The sequence below is a fragment of the Cryptomeria japonica genome, chromosome 9 (genome assembly GCF_030272615.1).
Source record: "Cryptomeria japonica chromosome 9, Sugi_1.0, whole genome shotgun sequence".
NCBI lineage: Eukaryota > Viridiplantae > Streptophyta > Pinopsida > Cupressales > Cupressaceae > Cryptomeria > Cryptomeria japonica.
Window position 1 is genome coordinate 573,333,706 of NC_081413.1, and position 23,435 is coordinate 573,357,140.

Genomic DNA, 23,435 nt, shown 5'->3' on the forward strand with positions numbered 1-23,435 from the left:
TTTTGCTTAAAAATGTCCTTATGAGAAGGAGGAGGAAAGCTGTTATAAAAATTATCATAAAAACAACAAGAAGAAATTCTTGAAGAAAAGTAAAAAGTTCCGCCTCTCCAAAAGAAGTCTCTATTTGAAAGAGGAAAGCAATTCGACAGAAGCTAGTGAAGGAGAATCTATAAATGATGAAGTCCTTTTTATGATGAGAATCTCTAAAGGGCAGATTGAAGAAGCCAAAAAGATTGAAGAAGACCTCAGAAAACAACTCAAGGACAAGGAGTTTGTTTGTGAGACGCTTGAAAATGAAGTTGTCTCATTGAGAAAGTTAGAAAAATCTTCACAGCAGTTTAGTAATGAGAACACTTTTCAAAAAGGTACCATGACTCTGGATGGCCTGCTGAGTTCTCAAAAGCAATCTCTTGACAAGAGTGGAGTTGGCTATGATGAAAGTCAATGTTCTAAGTCCTCTGAAGGTGAACAACATAAGCCTAATGCTGGTTTTATTCCTAAAAACAGAAATGGTAACTTCAATAAGTTTTCTAATACTAGACAAGCTCATATGATTAGATATAATAATGCTTACTTTCATGGTTATTGTTTTTCTTGCAACTATTTTGGTCACAAGGCTATAAATTGCAGAATATTTCTTAGAAGAACTTTTAGTTTTGTGAATCAAAATCCTTTTGCTCCTTTGAGGAATCATAATTATGTTTGTTATAAGTGCAATTACCTTGGTCATTCTGCAAAATTTTGTGACAATATTTTGACAAGTTCATCTAAAAAGATGGATGTAAAAGGGAAAGCAAAGGAGAGTGTCAAATTTTGGAGGAAAAAGGAAAAGCCAAGTTCAGAAAAATCTTTAGTTGTGCAAACTGTCTTTTTAGCAAAAAATGAGAAAGACATTTCGTATGTTGATAGTGGTTGTTTCAGGCATATGACTGGTGGCAAAGACAAATTTCAGTCTCTTAGAAAAATGAATGGAGGTAAGTCAAATTTGGAGGTAACTCTTCAGCAAGAGTTGCAGGTATTGGTACTCTTGTCTTAAATGATGGAGAAATAAAGGTTGAGAATGTCTTGTATGTTAAAGGTTTAAAGCACGATTTGTTGAGTGTCAGTCATGTTGAAGTATGTAGCAGCGGGAGATATATTCCTTGAGAGGCCAATGCTCATTAAGAATGGTTGCCCACTTTAAATGATGTTTATTTAATTATTAAGAGGACGTGTCTCTTAAGGTTGACTCAAGGAGTCATCTCTATTAAAGAGATGTCTCTCTTCATATTTGAATAGTTGCCTCTATTGGAGGCCGACTATTCAAGAAGGTAAACGATCCACATATTTATACATAAGGTTGGCTCATTCACTGGGATCGAATACACACATTTAGTTCAATACAAGACAAGTAGGTCTATACATAGGCAGATTGAATATACAGTTAATCGGCATTATCCAGAAATGTAGTGCTCAAGGGAGACCATAGCAGTATATCGTCTATGGTTGGGAAGGCAACAATGATTTGGTTAATTGCCTGTGGTTAAACGAGCACACTCATGAACATGGTATCAGAGCAAGTTCTAATCCTGGCTTATACAACAATCGAATAGAAGTGTCGATACTCAAAATCGCTATGCTTTTACCGTTGGAGCTTTCAGTGTTGATCTGTGGTGGTAATGATGAGAATCGCCACCCTGATATTCGCCTTCACTGTTTGTATCAATATCGCCTCCAAATAGAATTCAATCAAAGGTAGGCATATTCAGCTACGTATTGCCAAATACCATTAGAGGATTAAATCGTAGAAATGAGAGCAATATCAGCCTTAAATTTGATCAAATGAAATGATAAAATTGGAGTCTACAATCGCTTAAGGTCAATACCTCATTGTGGGAAAATAGCAATTTTTCATTAAATGCATTGCACTTGATAACATCTACTCAATATTATTCAATGGGGCATCGTTGAATGGGAAGTTCAAGAGGGCAATACCTATATGAACCACCACCAAATGTACTAAAGTATTTCAGGTAGGATAAAGCCGAGTTAGGCCGATCTTTCCAGAGTGTCATAAGTTCACATGATTGGGCTCTTGCAGAAAGTCTAATTCCTTTAGCAGACACCCAAAAGTTGAACGATGCCTTGTGTATCGCTCTGGATTCTATCTGGTTTTTAATTACCCAGCAAGAGCTTGCGGGTGTTACAAAGTTGATAAAGAAACTTATCAAAAGTGGGGATCATGACTTTACACGTGCAACTCTTAGAACATCATTTCTTGCTTCATATGTTTCAACTTGCCGAAGTCGTACAATGAGCTTGGCAGACACAGTCGCCCTCATGGCCCAAAGGTTGCGAGAGCACCTTCAGGAGTGCAATGGTGATGAGGTACTAAAGGCTGAGGCTGCTGCAAGGTACAAAGATTTACTGAATGGGCTCTCATGTGCATTAGCACCCATTCTAGTGGTCAAGGAAGTGTTGACAGAGTAACACACCAGCCATTGAGATCCAACTACAGCTGTCAGCTTTTAAAACATTTTTGGATCTTGGAGGATTTTCTCGAAGAGGAAAAACCCTTACAGATTGTCGTTACAATCAGTTTCTTCGGAGAGGAGAAATTAACATTCAAAGGGAGTCTGACAAACCAACAAAGGCCACTTTGGACGAGAAAGTCAGGAGGTTGATACTAGTACTTAAAGCTCTTGCTGAGAGGGAGGCTTAGCATCAGTGATTTCTTGAGATGTACTTTAATGCATTCTTCTCTGTGAGAGAGAAGTTTGAAGTGCAAGCCCTTGTTAATGCATTTTTTTTTGTAAGAGAGATGTTTGAGGTGCAAGCCCTTGTTAATGCATTCTTCTCTGTGAGAGGGAACTTTGAGGTGAAAGCCCTTGTTCCACCCTCTGAGAGTAGCCATGGTGGATGTCATGTTGAGAGACTCCATGACAAACATCACATTGAGAGACTCTGTGATGAATTCCTTATACTTGTGTCTATCCACCCTCTGGGAGTAGCCATGGTGGACGTCATGTTGAAAGACTCCATGACGACATCAAGTTGAGTGACTCTGTGATGGGCACTTGTGCTCTTGTTTTCTTCCACTCATGGGAGTAGCCATGATGGACATCATGTTGAGGGACTCCATGATGATATCATGTTGAGAGACTCCATAACAAGCCTTCTTTTTTTACTAATGGATATAGCCATTGTGATTGTCATGTTGAGAGACTCCATGTTGGCATTGTGTTGTCATTGATGTCAACTGATATAGCATGTTACCGGTATAGCAAGACAACCGGTATGAGAAAATAGTTGATATGTTGTCAGTGTTATCAACCGATAGAGTGGACAGTTGATACTGAACAAGCTAGGGAGAGAAGAGACCGGTAAGTGATATGAACCGAAAAGCTTGTGAACAGTAAAGTTTGCTGCAGTATGAACTAATGAAGGGTTGGCAGTGCAACCGGTACACTAGTATGTTGTCAACTAGCAGGACTCCCACCGGATGAAGAGAAGGTTGACAAAGAGTGTGTTGCTTCAGTGAGCAAAGATGACATATGGAAAAGCTACTAGGACATATGTCAAGTTGAAGATGTATCCTCTCCTCAGTGAAGTCACATTATTACCAACAAGTGACATAGATCCTCCTCCACCAGTGTTTGGCAGTTGAAGTGCAATTGTCTATTCTTCCCACCGGTAAGTGGTAATACCCTGCTTATCCCATAGCATACATGGTATACATCATGACTCTCTGGGATAAGATAGTCAGAGTAAGCAAAGGCAGGTGATTGGATGCATAGACCGGATGACTAATGTGGATGATGAGGAAGCCTCCAAAGTTTGAGATCAAAGATGAGCACTGGATCAAAAGAGAAGGCATGATGTGCTACAGGGACAGAGAAGGAAGAGTTGAGACGATGTGTTTGCCATCTTGGCAAACTGGTTGAGAGGAGAACCGGTCAGATGAAGATGAGGCTCTGCAGTTGCACACATAGAGTTATCGGGATGCAGTTGGAGAAAGGTGTTACCTCAGATGCATAATAGTTGGAGGTTGATAGCATGAAGTCATAAAGAGTCCCAACCGGTAAACAAGGATACCGGCATGCAGCTAAGTGAACTAAGAGACATAAGTGAAGTGCTCTCAATAAGATGAAGAAGCACATGATGAGTCACCCTAGATAACTATTGAGGACCGATACACTTGAAGACCGAGCAAATGTGATTCACTGGTAAGACAGAGAAGGTGAAGGCATGAAGGTTAATTGGTTAGGTTTAACCGGTAAGGCGATATGTACATGCACGGTTAGTCAACCGATGGGTAAGCACCGGTAGTGCATAATGATCAGTGATTGAGTCAGAACCGACATAGTGGACCATGCAGAGCTGAATAACGACGAGATTGCCACGTAGAAACCTGGTGTCAAACATACAGTGAAAGATGAAAGGTGAGTCAGTGAGGTAGCTGGTGAGTAGGTCGACATTAAAGTCGGCTGCGTAAATCATGACTCGAGGCAGATCAAAGGGTAGACATTTGTGTTGCAACGATCAAAGCAGGACGTCCAGTTGCAGATCAGATTTGGAGAAGGAAACAAGGAGATCATTTAATGTGATTGACAGAAGCAGGTCGAGAAACAAAGCCATGTTTGCTAAAAATAGAAGACGTGCACTGGAAGGCACGATATTGGCGGTGATGTGCAAGCAATCATCTCTAAGACATGATCAAAGAAAATTTGATTGGATCTGGTACGCCAAATTGGTTGGTGAAGAAGCCCTAGCGCGCCAAAGTTCAAACTCACGTTTTGGCGGGAAAGCTCTGTTATATATATGCTGATCAAAGACTGATGATGATTGATGATGTCGATCAAGTGAGAGGGGTGTGCAAGAAAAGGATTGATCAGTCGGATTATTTGACTGCTAAACACTGAAGCGACTAAGTGTAGAAGAGAAACAACTAGTTAGAAGGTTTAACAAGGGTTTAATCGGTAAGGTTTCAGTAACCGGTAAAACTACAAGTGTGCATCAGTGAAGACAACCGGTGGTGGTAGAACCAGTAGGAAGGTTGCTGAGAGTGAAGTGGTGGAGAGTGAGTGTCGGAAGAGAGCCGACAAACCATAAGCAGAGCAGAAGGAGAAGAGACAGAGAGAACAGGGAACAGGGAACTGGTAACCAGTTGCAAAGACAGAAAACCGATGGAGTCTGAACCGGTGTATTCGCAGCAATAGGTGAATGTAAGCAAATAGAGAAAGTGAGAAGAAGAAAGGAGAGCACAGAAAACCGACTGAGAACACAATAGAGGCAAAGTGACAGAAGGAAGAGAAGGAGTCAACCGGTAAGGCAGAGGAGAAGTGAAACCAGCAAGGTGAAGTGTATGTTGTAGTTACAAGATTCACTTGTAATCAGATTATTACTTTTGTATTTGATAATGTTCATTGTAGATCACTGAGTTGGAGCTCGGTACAGGGGTTGGTGCTCCTTGGGTTGGTGCCCTAAATCAGGGGTTGGTGCTCCTTGGGTTGGTGCCCTAAAAGCAGGGGTGGTGCTCTTGGGGTTGGTGCCCTAAATCTTGTAACCGGTGTGTTTATTATGAGGCTGGATTGGAGCAGTAGACTCGAGTAGCATTTTTCACCGAGGTTTTTCCCATGTTGGGTTTTCCTTGTACATTTGGTGTTATGTGATGTTTCTTTTGTGTGTGGTTGCATTTGTGACATCCTCCTATCTCACCGGTATGTTTACTTAGTGTTAGATCTACTAACCGGTACCCACACACTTAGGATTATAAGGCTAAATTTTGGAAACCACTGATTCACCCCCCCTCTCAGTGGCATCTTGTGTTCAACACTCCATGACATGAGTATCTGAGAAGATATCTCCCTAGCTAAGAGGGAGTGTTGAGGTATGTAGCGGCAAGAAATATATTCCTTGAGAAGTTGATGCTCATTAAGAATTGTCGCCCACTTTAAATGATGTTTATTTAAATATTAAGAGGACGTGTCTCTTAAGGTTGACTCAAGGAGGAGTCACCTCTATTAAAGAGACGTCTCTCTTCATATTTGAATAGTCGCCTTTATTGGAGGATGACTATTCAAGAAGGGGTACGATCCACATATTTATAGATAAGGCTGGCTCATTCACTAGGATCGAATACACACATTCAGTTCAATACAAGACAAGCTGGTCAATACATTGGCAGATTGAATATACAGTTAATCCGCATTATCCAGAAATGTAGTGCTCGGGGGAGACGATAGTAGTATATCGTCTGTGGTTGGGAAGGCAACAATGATCTATGTCATTGCCTGTGGTTAAACGAGCACACCTATCAACAAGTTAATTATGTGATCAAGGATATGACCTTGTTTTTAATTCAAATTGTTGTCATTAGTAAAAGTGGGAAGCATATTGCAAATGCAACTAGAGCAGCAAATAATTTATATATTCTAGATGATTCTAATGATGAAAAATGTTGTTTGAGTCAGCTAGATGAAATATGTTTGTGGCACAAAAGACTTGGGCATATGAGTTTTGATAATCTAGCTCAAATCAGCAAGAAAGAAGCTATTAGAGACATGCCAAAGTTTGAAATACCAACAGATATTGTTTGCAAAGACTATCAGATGGTTAAGCAAACTAGAACCAATTTTAAATCTAAAAACTTATCCAACACTAAACCACTTGAGTTAGTCCATACTGACTCATGTGGACCAACTAGGACAGCAAGTTTACAAGGTGAAAACTATTTATGCTAGTAATAGATGATTTTTCTCGCATGACTTGGGTTACCATTTTGAAAGAGAAATCTGAAGCTTTAGAAAAATTTAAAGCTTTTAAGGTTTTAGTTGAGAATGAAAAGGATTTGAAAATAAAGTGTTTACGTTCTGATAATGGTGATGAATTCATTTCTTACGAGTTTATCAGTTTCTATGAGAAAATGGGATTAAAGGGCAGGTTTCAACACCCAGAACACCTCAACAAAATGGTGTTGTTGAGAGGAAAAATAGAACAGTTCAAGTAATGGCTCCTAGCATGATGAATGAGGCCAAAATGACTGATGCTTTTTGAAGAGAGGTTGTTCATATAGCAGTCTATATTCAGAACAAAGGTTTATTGAGATCAAAGCATAATAAAACTCCCTATGAGCTATGGAAAAGTAAACCAGCAACTGTAAGGTACTTTAAAAATTTTGGTAGCCCCTGTTTTATAAAAAGAGAAGATAATCTTGTGAAAATCAGAGATTCACTGGTAAAATGCAATGTATATTAACTGAGAAATATTACAACATATAGGAATTATAAAGCATTGTAGTTATTAATGAAATCACCTACTTCTAACTACCTACAACTGTAGACATTTAAGATGTCTAACAGCCTCTACCTACTAACTTGACCATTAACTATGTAGAGATATATTATTCTAACACCCTCCCTTAATGGTCAATCTGTCAACAACACCAAGTTGACCCCTAAATTTGACAAATTTATCTAGGCTCAGAGACTTGATGAGAATATTTGCAGTTTGATCCGTTGTCAAAACATACTGCAGTTGAACTGATCCGTCTTCTACTAGCTTGTGGATGTAATGACAATGAAGCTCAACATGCTTGGTGCGTTCATGGAAGACTGGATTTTTGGCCAATTTGAGCACCCCTTGATTATCAGTGTACGAGGGAGAAGGTCCTACTTGTGACAAGTGCATGTCAGAAAGCATCCTACGGAGCCAAACTGCCTCACATGTTGCCTTAATTGTTCCTTGATACTCTACTTCAGTCGAGGAAAGAGCCACTGCCTGTTGCTTCTTGTTGGTCCATGTTACAACACTTATACCCAAACTGAATACATACCCAGAAGTGGATTTGCGGTCATCCACGAAACCTACCCAATCCGAGTTGATATAACCAATTAGCTTTGTATCCTTGCAGCTACCATACAGAACGCCAAAATCCGAAGTACCCTTCACATATCGCAGCAGTTACTTCGCTGCAACCCAATGATCGGCTTTTGGAGTTGTCATGAAGCAAAAAATGTAGCTCACTACAAAACTGAGATCAGGTCTAGTGGCAGTGAGATAGATTAGGCTACCCACTAGTTGCCTGAATGTTGTTTCATCGACCGGAGGTGAATCGGAGTTGACTGACAACTTCGGCCCCTTCTCCATAGGTGTGGAGGCAAGTTTACAATCCTACATCCGAAATTTGTCAAGCAAACTTCGAGCATATTTAGACTAAGAGATAAAAATACTATTAGGTGTCTGCCACACCTCAATACCCAAACAGTAATGGAGAAGCCCCAAATTTGTCATGTCAAAAGCTTGACACAAATCCTGTTTGATTGCGGCAATCAAATGTGTTGAATTTCCAGTAATGATCAAGTCATCGAACGTAGACAACAAAGAGAATATCATCACCAAACTATTTGACATACAAATTACTGTCAGAAGGATTGTGTTGAAAACCATGATCAACCAAGTACTGATCAATTTTGAGTACCATGCACGAGGAGCCTATTTCAGTCCATAGAAGTACCAACATCTGGAATAGGAGAAATAGCATTTCCTGGGATTGTTGGAGCAAAGTCATCTAGATGGGAGTCCTGAGGAAAATCAGGTGGTGCTATATCATGACCGGTAGACTTCTCATCTTCAAAGTCAGAATGCTCTTAAGCCCTCCGATCAGGGGAACCAAGAGGAAGACGAACATCCTCATCAAAAACCTTCATAGGCTAATCCACAAGACTAGTAGTAGGAAGAAATGGACTAGTAGTCTCATCAATCACAACATCACGACTGAATATGAGACGATCTGTATCCACATCAATCAATTTGTATGCCTTGTGATTGTCGTCATAACCAATAAACATAAGTTGTTGGCTCTTGGAGTCCAGCTTGGCACGCTTGGCTTTTGGAATCCATACATGAGTTGTAGAACCAAAGACTTTCAGATGGCCCACTTTAGGCTTACGTCCTGACTAGGCTTCTTCTGGAGTCATCTTCTTAATGGCCTGTGTAGGTGAGCCATTCAGGAGGTAGACTGCAATATAAACTGCTTCCACCCAGTATTTCTTGGGGACATTTCTTGACTCCATCTAAGAACGAACCATTTCAGTAATGGTGTGATTCCTACGTTCAACGACAACATTTTGCTGAGGGGTGTATGGTGTGGTGAGTTGGCACTTAATGCCATGTGTAGCACAAATTGTAGAGAAGTCAGCAAAAAAATACTCCCCCCCCCCCCGGGGATTATTTGACCTTTGACAATCTGAGAATCGGATTCTTTCTCAACAAAGGCCTTATACCGCTAAAATGTACTGAACACATCAGATTTATTTTTCAAAAAATACACCTACATTTTTCTACTGAAATCATCAACAAATAATAAAAATTACCTGGACCCAATAACAGATGGAGTGTTCATTGGACCACATACATCAGCATGAACCAATTGAAGGACCTTGCAGGCTCTCCAAGAATCATTATCCGAGAATGGTATCCTATGTTGCTTCCCAGTTTGACAGGCTCCACAAACTCCATGATTTTGACTTTGGATCTTAGGCAAACCACCAACCAAACCCTCCCAAGACAGTTGAGATAGATAGTGCACATTCAAGTGCCCATAACGTTGATGCCAAAGTTTGCTGATGGAATTATTCCTGGCTATGAAAGCGTGCTCCTAAAAATCACCGAAATCAACTAGACTATACAGACCATGATCCTCAAGTACCATAGCGATTGGAGTAGAGTCTCCCTATCAATAATGCCGCAGGTGGATGAACTGAGAACAACATCCAACTAGGGAGAATGCCTCATGATCTGGCTGACGGAGAAAAAATTATGTTCCATACCTGGAACATAGTAGACATCGAGAAATATTAAATTTCTCCTTCCAAAGTGAATATGAATATTGCCCTTATGAACAACAGTATACTCTTCTCCCCCTCCAAAGATCATTGAGTCAGTAAATGGTTCATATTTGGTGAACCAATCCCGGCGATGAGTAAAATGTCGAGAAGCCCCTGAATCAATATACCAGGCAAAAGATTTGTCTGGATCTGCAATTCTTTTGGCCATAAAAGCATAGAATGCAGATTCTTTCTACTCAGAGTGCTCTACGACGTTGACCTTTTGTTGAGACCCTCCCTACATCTTTTGTTCAGAAGCCAATCGAAACCGACAATCAACCTTCATCTGACCATACTTACGACAATAATTACACTCACCGTTCTTTTTCTTCTTGCTTAACTGAGAAGAACTAGAGCCTTTCAACTGAGAAAATAGAGCCTTCCCTTTGTTCTTAGCAGAAGATTTTGCAAAGAACGCTTGCTCTGTGGAGGTGAAATTGGTACTGCTCCCAAACTACTCTCTCCAACGATGCTGTTGTAGCAACTTGTTGCAAAGATTTGCAAATTTGAGATCAACATTGGTGGAGGTGATATTCAGCATCTCGATGAAATGCTCATACGAACATGGGAGACTCTTCAAAGTAATGACCACCATCGATGGACTACTCGCCGAAAACTCAACAAGTTTTTTTTATGACTTTAACTCGCCGAGTTTTTGGCAAGTTTCTAAGAAAAACTCGGTTGCATTAAAAAAAAGGTTCAAACATGTCAAAAATTATCTAATTTTTGTTTTCAAGTCAGTCTCATTCTCTTCATCAGAATATATACATGAAATATAACATTTAAGTAAATTCTAGGTTTTAGAAGATCTTCTAAATTTTCAGACTTGGTCAAATTTCAGTAATCAGTAGGCTCCTGTTAGCATTCTCTCACTCTCTCTATCTCACTCACTTTATCCGTCCCGAATTTTAGACCTATCTATCTCCCTATCACTCTTCCTCTATCCCACTCTCTACCACTCTCCATCTCACTTTCTCCTCTCTCCCCCAAGATCTAGACCTATCTGTCTACCCCTCTCTTTCTCACCCTCAGACCCCCGCAAGGGGTGCTAACCTCAACCTAATTTTATTTTGCAGATGCTTGGTGGCAAAGTTGGGGTGGAAATACCCCGAATCTCAAAAATTTTGCCCTCAGAATCTTATGTCACCCTTGTAGTTCATCCAGTTGTGAGCGCAATTGGAGCTTGTTTAAGGCCATCCACACGAAGAAGAGGAGCAACTTAGCCCAAAAACACTTCAATGACCTTGTCTTTGTGCAATATAATTTGCGGTTGCGCATAAGGAAGGTAGAGGAAGAACCAACTGGTCCAATTGATTTGGATGATATAGATCCTTACAGTGATTGGACAATGTAGGAGCAGCCTCATTGTTTATAGAGGATGACATCAATGATTTGGAGAGGCAAGCTATGGAGGAGGAAGGGGGTGGATTTAGTTTCACACTGGATGACATTGAGGAGGATGAGGAGGATGAGTCATTGCCAGTGCAAGGTGCAGCTAGAGGCAGAGCTACATCTAGGATGGAGGACGAGCCACAACCTGAGCTAGTCATACCAAGCGAGGAAGCACAGTCACACGGCACGCCCACAACAGACTTCTAAGACTAGACCCTCTAGTTCTACCTCTCCCCTAGTTTTTACTAGAGCTGGGAAGAGGAAGATGTAATTGTATTGATGTATTTACTTTTAGTTCTACAAAAACTATTTACTATTTTGCTTCTAGCCATCAGCATTTCTCATTAGGATGAAATTTTGTACCTAGTTTGCGTTTAAATATATCTAGATTCAGCTTGTTTCTTTTGTGTTCTCATTTATTGACTCATTGGATGCATCTTCTCATTGAATTTTGCAAAAAAAATCATTTCTAATTAAACTTAAGCAATTTTTTAAGTTCCCAAGTTTTTTGCCAAGTATTGGTTGGGTTTTTCCCGAGTTTTTTTTTGGGCCTTGGCGAGTTTTTGGTTTTGGCGAGTAGTTCAACTATGATGACCACCATATATTTTCCCTCCATTTTTCGACCAATAGCTTCCAGTTGGTTGTGAAAATCCTTATAAGATGATGAAACTTTTGCTCCTATTGCACGTCTTGAAGCAATTGGACTTTTTCTTGCTTTTGTATCTTATAAAGGATTTTAAGGATTTCATATGGATGTAAAATTTGCCTTTCTTAATGGACATATGAATGAAGATGTTTATGTTGAGCAGCCAGATGGATTTGTTTTGTCTGACAAACATGATTATGTATGTAAACTGAAAAAGGCTTTGCATGGCCTTAAACGGGCTCCCCATGCATGGTATGACAAGATGGATAAGTACTTGCAGCAGCAGGGCTTTAAAAAAGGAGTAGCGGACAGCAACCTTTACGTTAAAGAGGAAGGTAAACACATGTTGATTGTTGTGGTTTATGTGGATGATCTAATCTTTGGCAGTGACTGTATAGGTATGTGCAAAGAATTTGCAGCCAATATGAAGAAAGGGTTTGAAATGTCTATGCTAGGAGAGTTGTCTTTCTTTTTGGGTTTGCAAATACATCAAACAGAAAAAGGTATCTTCATCTCTCAAGCCAAATATATAAGAGAGATGTTAAAGAGGTTCAGAATGGAAGATAGTCATCTTGTTAGTACTCCTATGGTAACAGGTACTAAACTTAGTAAACATGATGGATCTCCTAATGTTAATCAGACTTATTACAGGTCTATGGTAGGCAGTTTTCTTTATGTTATAGCTACTAGACCTGACATTATGCAGGCAGTTGGATATGTTGCACAGTTTCAAGCTACACCTAAAAACACTCGTGTGCAAGCAGTGAAGAGAATCTTCAAATAACTTAAGGGTACAATGAATTTTGGTTTATGGTATCCCAAATGTCGTAATTTTATACTAACAGCCTACACTGATGCAAATTGGGGAGGTTCAGTAGATGATAGAAAAAACACGAGCGGTTGTGCTTTCTTTGTTGGTGTTTGTCTTGTTTCTTGGTTAAGTAAAAAACAGGCTTCTATTTCATTATCCACAGTTGAAGCTGAGTACAGAGCAATTGTATCTTGTTGTACACAGGTTATTTGAATGAAACATACCTTGCAGGACTTTAAGGTTGAGTATGCTAAACTAGTTTCTATTTTATGTGATAATATGAGTGCTATTGATATTTCACAAAATCCAGTTTTGCACTCTCGTACTTAACATATTCCCATTAAATATCATCTTTTTACGGGAGCAAGTTGCTAATCAGATTGTTAAGCTGGAATATGTGTGGTCTAAAGAACAAGTTGCTGATATATTTACCAAGCCTCTCTCAAAGGAGACATTTGAATTTTTAAGGAAAAAACTTGAAGTGATTTCACTCCAACACTGATTTTCTCTTAAGATCTCAAGGGGATTTTTTTTCATGCTACTCTTCATGCCCCGGCTCTATATTCTGATTGGTTTCGTCATTGATGTCAAAGGGGGAGATGTGAGACAGGAGGAGCTTCTTGGTTAGTTTGTTTCAGTTTGTCTCAGAGATTATGGGTTGCCATCAATGTCAAAAAAGGGGGAGATTGTTATATTTTTTCATCATTGATGTCACAGTTTTCTTCTGTTGGATGTATTTGTCCAAATGGCACGTATGCCTACAGTATCTTTTCAAGTTCAGAAGATTCATTTTCAGCAAAGTCAATTTGGAGGAATAATGTCGATTATCACTGTTCATGCCTTGTCTTTTGTTTGTATGCTTCCTATGTCAGTTGGCGCGTTTTTTTTTTTTGAAGATTTTTTTTTGTACCTTCTTCAGATGCCTAGGGTATGTGATCTGCATATTCTGGTGTAGTTACAGAGACGTTAACTCTGTGTATGACCGTTGTTTTTCTGTATGTGTGGAAGTGGATGTCTAAAAAATGTGTAACCGTTTTTTAGAGGGGTATTCTAAGTAGCGCAAGTTTTGTTCCTTGAAGATTGTTGATGCTCGTTGATGATGTGTAGTCTCTTCAGAAGATGATTGATAGTATCAAAAAGAAGTGTGCTTAATTTCTGGATCTCTCAACTTTTAATCTGAGAAGCTGGTTTTAGTGTTCGCTATTTTCAGTTGATTAAACATGGAGCCGAGTTTTAAAAGGTATGCTACTGGGATATGATTATGTGTGTGATTTTTGCAGTATCGGGTTTCAGCTGGTTCAAAAATGTTAGTGTTAGTGAACTGAGTAGAAGTTTTAATTTTCTAAGGCTGGAGTTTATGAGCGACATGCATTCCTAATTCAAATATTATGAAGTACACTGGAATCTGGCTTCTGTTCAGTGATATAACAGCTTATTGCTTGTACACGGACAGATATATTTATATATTTTATGCTTTGGAAGTTTGTAAAAATCTGAACTATGTTTGATTGATTCATGTCAACTCATAGTGACATGTTCATTTTCTGTACTTAAATCGTCTGTAGTTGATCTTCTTTTTGTATCAGAGGTTGTAGCTTCGGTAAGCTAGAGTTGAAGCTCCTATGACATTGAGTCGATGCTCTTGAAAGTTGGTGCTTTATATTGTAACTGGGTTGGTGCCCAATGTTCGGAAATATTGTGAACCATGGTTTTTTACCCGAAAGGGTTTTCCACGTGATAAAAATTTGTGTCTCTATCTCTAAGTCTTATTTAGAGTTTTTTGTTCTTAGGCTGTTTTATCATCTAAAGTACTGATTCACCGCACCCACTCCCTCAGCACTTTCTTATTTCTTTTCAATAATACAACCAATGATGGCTGTGAGTATGATATCATCATGGTGTAAGTTGAAATTAAAAAAAATCTACAATGTGGTAAAAAAAGGCCCACGAACCTGGTGATAATGTTTCCCTCTGTATTGTATGTAATATTTTCCAGTCCGGTCGGTTAAAATGGCTTTGTATATGCAAAGGGATTTTAACATCAATGATACTGCATTACCAACGTACAGTGAGACCATGTTTATCAGTTGTCTAAGCACTAAAAACGTTACTTTTCAGAGAGACAGAAAGGCATGCTTGTTGATACCTTGAATCCGAATGAAATTTCTTGAACCAACATTTGGAAAGGCAGCTTCCTGATCAAAATATAAGTGCTCTTCTGGTAATTGTGAATTTCACTGAAGTACAGCAAAAAAAAACATTAACAACTTCATAACTCACAACAGTGTACAGTGTAAGCGCAAAAACTCTAAATTACAACATTAAATTTGTATTTAGGTTTCCAATAGTTCAAGATATCTCTTCGTGAAGAAACAAATAAGGATGCAAATCTAGGTATTACAAATGACATGAAAAAAGCCATAGATAAAACTACAGAACCAATGCCTTCAATGAACAGCTAAAAACAGATTTATTTTTTAGAGTGAAATTAAACACAGCAAAAATTAAATCGGCCGCTTACAAATTTGAAAATAAAAACTCACTGAAACCATGGAAAAAGAATTTCCTCAAGATTCTGCACAAACTGTGTTGTGTTGATAACCATGCCAATTGTAAAAAATGGGCAGCAATTCATTCACTGTAGAAATTTGAAGTGCCAAACAGAATAGTTTCCGCTACATTGAGCAAGATAATCAAGATATTTTATGCTGACGCGGATTAGATAGGGACAAGATTTCTCTCATTAAGAGACTAGACTTGAGAATTGAGAGGTTGGTGAACTGGCTTGTTTTCACACCCGATTTTTACACACTTTGATCACTTTGCCCAAAAATTGTTTACCAGTTACTTGTTTTAGACATCGGCAGGCAGAAAGATGGCATATTATCTGGTTTCCATGCACGAGACAAAATCGCCGAGCTTCCGTACGCAGATTTTCTAGCAGGGAAGCCTATTGGCTAACTGATAATTTACTTTCAGCTCTACTTTATTGTTGAACAATTTTTTTTTCAAGTATTTACATTTTTGTTAATCATTGCTTTCACATAATGCTGACGAGAATAAGAATTAAACACATTCCATGAATTTGATTTTGTTACTGGCCGAGCCTGTCAATCCACCACCAGACAATTGCAGTCACCATTAATTTGAAATTGTTCCTTAGTGTCGATCGCCCTAACTCATGATTACAATTCAAGTCAAGCGATTCTCTAGCATATTTGCAAGATGCATTCTGAAAATTCCCTATAATGATTATGTCCTCTTTTTTCACTATTTTGTAGGCATTAGGTTGTATGCGTGTGGCAACAGCAAGAGGAGAACATTCCATTGTTTTTTGAAAATGGATGATCTCATGAAGATAAGATTTGGGGAACCGAACACTATGAAGATTACTTTCTACATGCCCTATGATCTATTGGTGGAAATTCCGAAGGAAAATGGCATACGATGGCTTTTTGAAATGACAGCAAGAATGAATTCATCTGCAGTTTCTTTTATGATTGTGGTAACGAACCTGGCAGTCATTACTTTGGTGGTTTTCTACATGTTTAGACAAATTAAATCCCAAAACTTTGAAGAATTCTAGATAAAGGGTATGAGGTTCATGTTTTTAATACAAGTTGTTACCAAATAAATGCATTCACCTAGCACAAATTTAGAAGTTTTGTTAGTTCAAAGCACAAGAAGTCCATACTAAAGATGGACTCAGTGATTTTCCATTTAGATTGCATGTTTTACTAATATGAAAGTGGGGCTCCTGTCAATACAACTCAAATTCAAGGGGCATGAATTGAATCCTTATTCTTGTAACAACACAGTAAGCCTTTGATTCCACTACTATATATATTAACATACATCAATTTTTCACCTATTCGTTACAAATCCACTATGCTTTTCTCTTCTACAAATACATATAGGAAGAGAAATTCCTCTGATACCCATTCTTCTCATTGTATTAACAATGATTGATACAGTGTGGGATTAGGACCACAAACCAATATACAGGAGATCAATTTGAATCTCAGACCTAGTCAAAGAAAGCATGGAATTAGTCTGCCCAACAATGCAAATGCAATAATCATCAACTCCATTGTGTTAAAATAACATAGGATCAGCCAGTAAAAGATACAACCGCACCCAAACAAACAGAGATTAAAGCAGCCGATTAAGATTTTCCACTGCTGAGACAAAGGGCTCACACATATTATCCAAGGCGACTATAGCCAATGGGTGGAGAGTTCAGCCAGATCAAATCAATGGATTTGTCCCACACGTCCAGAAACAATTTCATGTCCATTTCTCTCGTCAACGATTTCAACTCCTATCATCCATCCAAACCCACTTCTTTGTTACAGGATAAGATGCAGCATGTCCCAACCCCAAGGCAAAGCAAAAAATCAAGTTAATTATTCTGCAGGCAGGCAGGTAGTTGGCCACTGAACTATGGAACAAAGGGTGCAACACAAGGCTCCATGCATACCAGTACTACTCTATCAAATAAAAGATGCAACACTGAGACTTTATTATCCTGGTTCCGAAGCATGTTAATGGGAATCCAAGTGCCGCAAATCTAATCCATATTACAAGTGATCACAACACAGACTACCATTGAACCCAAATTCAAAATTCAAGCACAGATAACAAACTAAAGAATATCAGCCCATTCATGGGCCTTCTCGGGTTGATCCGATGTTTCCTTCGAATTCTACTGAGAAATGGGAAATGCTACAGGCAGGGTGGTTCGAGGCCAATTTTGAATGTGCCTCTAAAGGCAATCTAGGTATTTCGGGGGCAGGGGTGGTGATTAGGGATTGGCTTGGGAATATTGTGATGATAGGTTCTCAAAGGCTTGAAAAGGGTACCAATAATGAGGCGGAAGTCCAAGCAGCATTATTGGCAGTGCAATGGGGATTAAAGTTTGGAGTTCAAAATCTGCATTTGGAAGGGGATTCACAAATTATTATTAATGCGATCATTAAAGGGGAAGCCAACTCATGGTTTTAAATAAATACATCTCCAAAATCAGAAATGGTTTAAATTTTTTCAGTAATTACAAGATTACACATGTGAGAAGGACTGGAAATGAGGTGGCTGAAGTGTTGTCCAAGTGGGCAACATGATTTGCTTAAGTGCACAAAACCCACTTGGAAGATTTTCGAAATCTGGAGGAGGTCGATGTGGCAGGCGATGTACAAGGGTATAATTAATACCAATCATTTGTTGTAATGGGAGAATGTAGGGACAGGACAGGCATTCAACTATTTATAAGGCTTTGGGCCCATTTTTGGCAGTACTGGCTGCTGGCGTTGTGTGAAGGTGACAGGTATGGAGGCCACCTTTACTCTAGGTATGGAAGCAAACATCCCCTGGGACTCTCTCAAATTGTTTCTGAGAGAAAAGGAGGTGAGGCTTGAGGCACTTTGGTGAGAAATTCTGCAAAGGAAGATGATGTGAAGCCAAGAATTCAAGGGAAAGACAAGAGGAAGGTCTCGGGAAAGCACAAGGCCAGAGTGCAAATGGTGTCGTGCGAGTGCACAGATGCTGAATTGTGTGGAGGTGGTAGTGGCAGCGCTGTTGAAGGGCCAAGTGGTGTTGCCCTAAATATGCCCTAGTTTTCTGCAGGGCAAGCTTGTGTCTGAAGGTGCTTTTTTTGTGTGGTCAAAAAATATTATGCTTTCTTTTCATGTATATCTCTGTACATCGATTATAGTTTCTTCTTCGCTGCTATATGTTTTTAGTGTATATAATGTAGTTCTGTGTAGGTATGGTGCTCAGTGGGTTTCAGGATGTATGTTGCAGGTTTTGCAGAAGTAGTCGGACTCTTTTTGGTTTCTTCAGAGTCTGAATTTTGCAATCTTGGCAATTCTACTGAGAATGCCAATATGATCAGAAGGGCAGTAGTTGTAATGGCGGATAGGTAGGGGTGCTGGTGGTTGGGGTCTGATCTATCAGACATTTTGGTTATATGCAATAAATACTTTTTCAAATATATCAATAAAAATTATAAAATCATAATTATTACCAATCATAAAGAAAACAAACTAAAGAATATCATGCACAACATCAATTAAACATGAGCTTTGAGCAACATCCAAAAAGCACTAAACCAAGCTAAGACAATAGAACAGAAGTTAAAATGCATTGGAACTCAAAAGCCCAAAGCTGCCTCAAAATCAACAATAGTGAATTTGCGAAATGAAATTCTTAATCATCCAATAACATTCAGTTTTCTCTCATACACATACACCATAGATACTTACCATAGTAAGCTACTTAGGTATAATGTTTACCAGCTCCACCTATTATTTGATTTTGGCTGTCACATCCAGAAGTTGAAGTGACAAAAAATCCAGGACTTCTACAATTTCTGTCATCATTTCATACAATTGTAAAGATACAGACTCATTTTCCATGAGATTCCAGATACAGCTCTGCTTCCTGCATGTCTCAATCAAAATCTGGCTGCGACTGAAAAGTTGAGCTCCCTCACAGAAGGAAGCATCTTCACTTGGTATTCACCCTTCCATTTCTCTGTGATAACTATCCTGTGCTGAAAGTGAAATATGCCTGCCACTGTTGACATGGCAAATGCACTGGTGTCCATTATTCTCTTAAAGAGAAATGCGACTCTTCCACTTACGTCACTCTTTCTCAAGACCATTCATTTCATTGGCAGGAATACGCTTCAAAACTCCAAAGATCGGAAACAAATGGACAACATTAATACAATTAATCTTCACCAGAAACAGACCTTTGCTTCTTCCACTTACGGGCAGCCTCAAATATCTTTAGGGTAGGAGCCATGTCTGACTCATCAGGAAAGATGTAGTCATAGTACTCCTCATAGCTGCAAAGCAAAGAATGTAATAGCATATGTTAGCAGGATAAAAAGTTACCTTTGGCTTTAAGAACAAAAGAAAACCACAGATCGAGAAAACCATACCCAGTAGGTCTTTCATCCTCAGACATGATTGCTCTTTTCCGTTTCACCTTTCTGGGCAGTTTTTTCTGAACCAGACTCACATCGCCCAGACTGCCAAAGCTAGTCTCCATATTGAGCCATTCCTCCAATAGAATTGATCTCTCTTCTTTCTGCTCTGGGACAGTTGTCCTCATATAATCAAATGCCCTTTCAAAAACACCTGAAACATTCCATTAAACATAAGTAACTTCTTCAAAAGAGAAGATACAGGTTCTGTAAAATCATTTTTTTTATAACTTACCATGAGTGTGAAGAACACGCTGCTGATTCTGTTCTTCATTAGCTTTAGATTCTTCCTCCAAAGCAACAGAAGCTTCAAACTTGGCATAGCTGATCCACACTTTCAAGTGCTTTGTACGATCTAGCAGTCTCTCATAAAGATGTCTAGTTTTTTCATATTCACCTTCCGATATTTCAAACTCTATATAAGCCTGCAAATTAAACAGTAAAAATTTAAAATAAATTTGCAAATGATGAGTACAGAATCAGCACATAAAGTAACAGTTTGCAGCTGTTATGTGTCCCATACCTTCCATAGTAGCTCCGGCATATCAAGTACAGGTTGAGTTATCGCTAATTCAAATATTGACCTACCACGTTCAGTCTCACCTAAAGACCTTTCCAATTCCACGTACTTGGTCCAGGCATGACAGTTTGCCGGTGCCCACTCTAAGTATTTTTCATACAATGTTCTGCATCTATCAAGATTTCCGAGTTGTAGTTCTATTTCAATGTATGTATTGAATATCTGCAAGAAGTTACAATTAATGAATAATTTCCACTTAAATGTGTGTAATATAATTTAAAAATAAATCAGTTTTTTATATTACTAAGTATCCTTTACCTTGTCTTTGGGTGCCATTCCAATGGCACTGCCCAATATCTGTCTCGCAGACGTCAAATTTTTCTGACGTATCTCAAATTGTGCGGCTAACAACCAGATCTTTGCAAATGAAAACTTCTTATGTGGAATGAGCTTCAAACATTCCCTGGATTAACAACCATAATCAATGTCATATTTCAGGGTTTAATTACAAGCTCCTCTTAAGACATGATTGACAGAATATTTACTAGATTTTGGAATTCGGAGATCAATTCCCTACTTAAAAACACATGTGATTCACATCAGGAACATACCTATACAATATGTTTAAAGAAAGAAAGCACTTAAGATAATTGCAAATAATTAAAATATAAAATACAAGAGCATTATTGATTTAGTCACATAGTAAACTGAAAAATTTATAAAGTGAAAGAAGATTTTAGATGTAGATTATTATCAATCATTCTATTATTATAAAAAATGCACCTATACAAAAAGCAAATTTGATTTGAGATATCCATACCTATATACATCCCTTGTGCGTTCCATGTCCTCAGCTTCAAGCTCCTCATATAGTGCATAGTTTATCCTTAAAAAACAGCATATTACAATGAGTTTAAGTAGATGGATTGAACAGCATATTACAATGAGTTTAAGTAGATGGATTGAGCTGATATCACATTAGATACGCATAGTAAATATTAATGAAAAAAGTGCTCAATATATATTCTTGTTTGTTTTTACCAGCTTGCTTCTTGATTAGCCACAAAGCAGTCGAGACTGTCTGTTTTGATATTAAAAGGGCGAAACTTTAAAAAAGAACAATATTTGAATAGATATGGCGACAAATAAGCAACTTACCATAAGTAGATGTATCTTTGCCAATAGCGTTTCTCCTCTGCAGGTGGCACATTTGCTATTGCCCTCTCATATATCTCCCTTATTCTTTCCTTGTTGCCAACACTCTCCTCGAGGCGCACATAATCAAACCAAGCATCATAATTAAGTGGACTCTTCTTGACGTCCTCCTCATATTGAAACCTCCTCTTGCCAACAATGACATCTTCAATACCTTCTCTATCACCATACTGTTTTTCAAACATAACGAATTTCCTGTAGAGATTTTCAGCCTGTCCCTTAGGTATATGGTCAAGGGCATACTTATAAATACACCTTGCTCGCTCCAACTCCTTACAGCGCTCCTCGAATTCAGCGAATGCCACAAAGAGCTCCTCAGTCTGCCTATCCTCCCCAAGTTGGTCAACTGCCCTCTCATGACATCGTCGAGCCTTGGGAATCTCCCCGTTCTTCATCTCAAACTTAGCATAGCGGATCCAAGCCTTCACTGTGGGGTGACACTGCACATATTTTTCAAATAAGGTCCTGGCCCTGTCCACTTCACTGTACCTGAGTTCAAATTTTATGTATGCAGACCAACCGTGGTGATCGGGTTCCCAATTCATCCACCTCTCAAAAACTTGGCGAGCCCCTGGAAGCAGGAATGGCAAATGTTTAGCTTAAAACCCAATCCTTGTTTGAACAAAACTATATAGTGAACCATGAAGGTCCAAGATTAGCCAAAGCGGATGTAATTGTATATATTGAGGTTGTTGGATATATCATATTGGCAATGCAATGCATTCTGGACCAATTAGAAATAACAAAGGCCAAAGATACTCCAAAAACAATAAAATTAGGGTTTTGGATACTTTCACTTACCTGCAACATTGCCGAGCATCTCCTCCATATGAATGTACTTGTACCAGAGCTGATCAATTCTCGGAAGGTACGACACCGCACGGTCCCAGACATTCCTGGCGTGGTTTATAAACTTGTGTTTCATCTCCACCTCGGCGTAGCGAAGCCACAGAGTGGAATTCCTGTAATCCACCTCGAGGGCCCTTTCCCAGACAGACCTCGCCCGTGCAAAATCCTTTTGGGACTCCTCCCATAATGCGTACTTGACCCACACATTAGTATTCCATCTCACCCTCCGAATCAAGTCCTCAAATGACTTTCTCTTGCGGAGACGGTATTCTGCTAATTCGCTCTCGTCTGTAATTTTTTGCTTTGGAGGGCGGATTTCTGCCTCCTGCCGCTCCCTTGCCTCTCTTAATATTTGTTCCGCGGTGATCTGAATCGGCGCGGGGGTTTTGTTTTTGACTCTCGTTGGCCTCGCCAGTTTCACCTCTGTTTCTTTTCTCGTTAAAAATCCTAGAGAGGGATCTGCAACTTTCGATGCCATGGCTGTAACACTGCCTTCTCTCTTTACTGAGCAATCTGATTTTCTCTACTCTGAAATCTCAAACACACGATCCAAAAAACAATTCAGAACAAGAAAAATCAATTAATTCATACACCCCGCCCTACTCTGAACACGAAAAATCTCAAACACCCGATCGAAAAATCAATTCAGAACACGAAAAATAAATCAATTCATACACCCCGCCGCTTTTTTAAGTTTTTATTTCTTAGATCCCATTGCATGCATGATTTTATATATATCTAATATTTAATATAATCTATATAAAGGAGTGAGCGCTTTTTTGAGTTTATTCTTATTTTTATTTTTATTCTTATTTTTTAGTTCTTATTTAATATTTTAAAAAAATTCTATTAAAGAGGAAACCATTTTTTAAATTTATTCTTATTTATATTCTTATTTCTTAGTTCTTACTTCTCATTGCATGCGTTTATTCAAAATTATTTTATATATATTTAATATTTAATATAATCTATATAAAAGAAAGAGCACTTTTTTAAGTTTATTCTTATTTTTATTCTTAGTTATTAGTTCTCACTTCCCATTGCATGCATTTTAGGCAAGATGATTTTATATATATTTAATATTTAATATAATCTATATATATAAAGGAGGAAGCGCTTTTTTAAGTTTATTCTTATTTTTATTTTTA

The 23,435-nt window shown here is 38.6% G+C and overlaps 1 protein-coding gene across 1 annotated transcript in view; it reads right to left on the reverse strand.

The window, feature by feature from the left end:
• Positions 1-22,992, reverse strand: part of LOC131062886 (uncharacterized) — a 37,995-nt gene extending 15,003 nt beyond the window's left edge. The window contains exons 1-9 of the mRNA XM_057996623.2: positions 22,240-22,992; positions 21,382-22,009; positions 21,044-21,109; positions 20,542-20,686; positions 20,227-20,445; positions 19,939-20,128; positions 19,659-19,857; positions 18,976-19,562; positions 14,862-14,952 (exon numbers count right to left, since the gene is read on the reverse strand). Coding sequence (XP_057852606.2) covers positions 19,445-19,562; positions 19,659-19,857; positions 19,939-20,128; positions 20,227-20,445; positions 20,542-20,686; positions 21,044-21,109; positions 21,382-22,009; positions 22,240-22,765 — 2,091 coding nt within the window. The 5' untranslated portion in view covers positions 22,766-22,992 and the 3' untranslated portion in view covers positions 14,862-14,952; positions 18,976-19,444. The remainder of the gene's footprint in view (positions 1-14,861; positions 14,953-18,975; positions 19,563-19,658; positions 19,858-19,938; positions 20,129-20,226; positions 20,446-20,541; positions 20,687-21,043; positions 21,110-21,381; positions 22,010-22,239) is intronic.
• Positions 22,993-23,435: the final 443 nt, after the last annotated feature.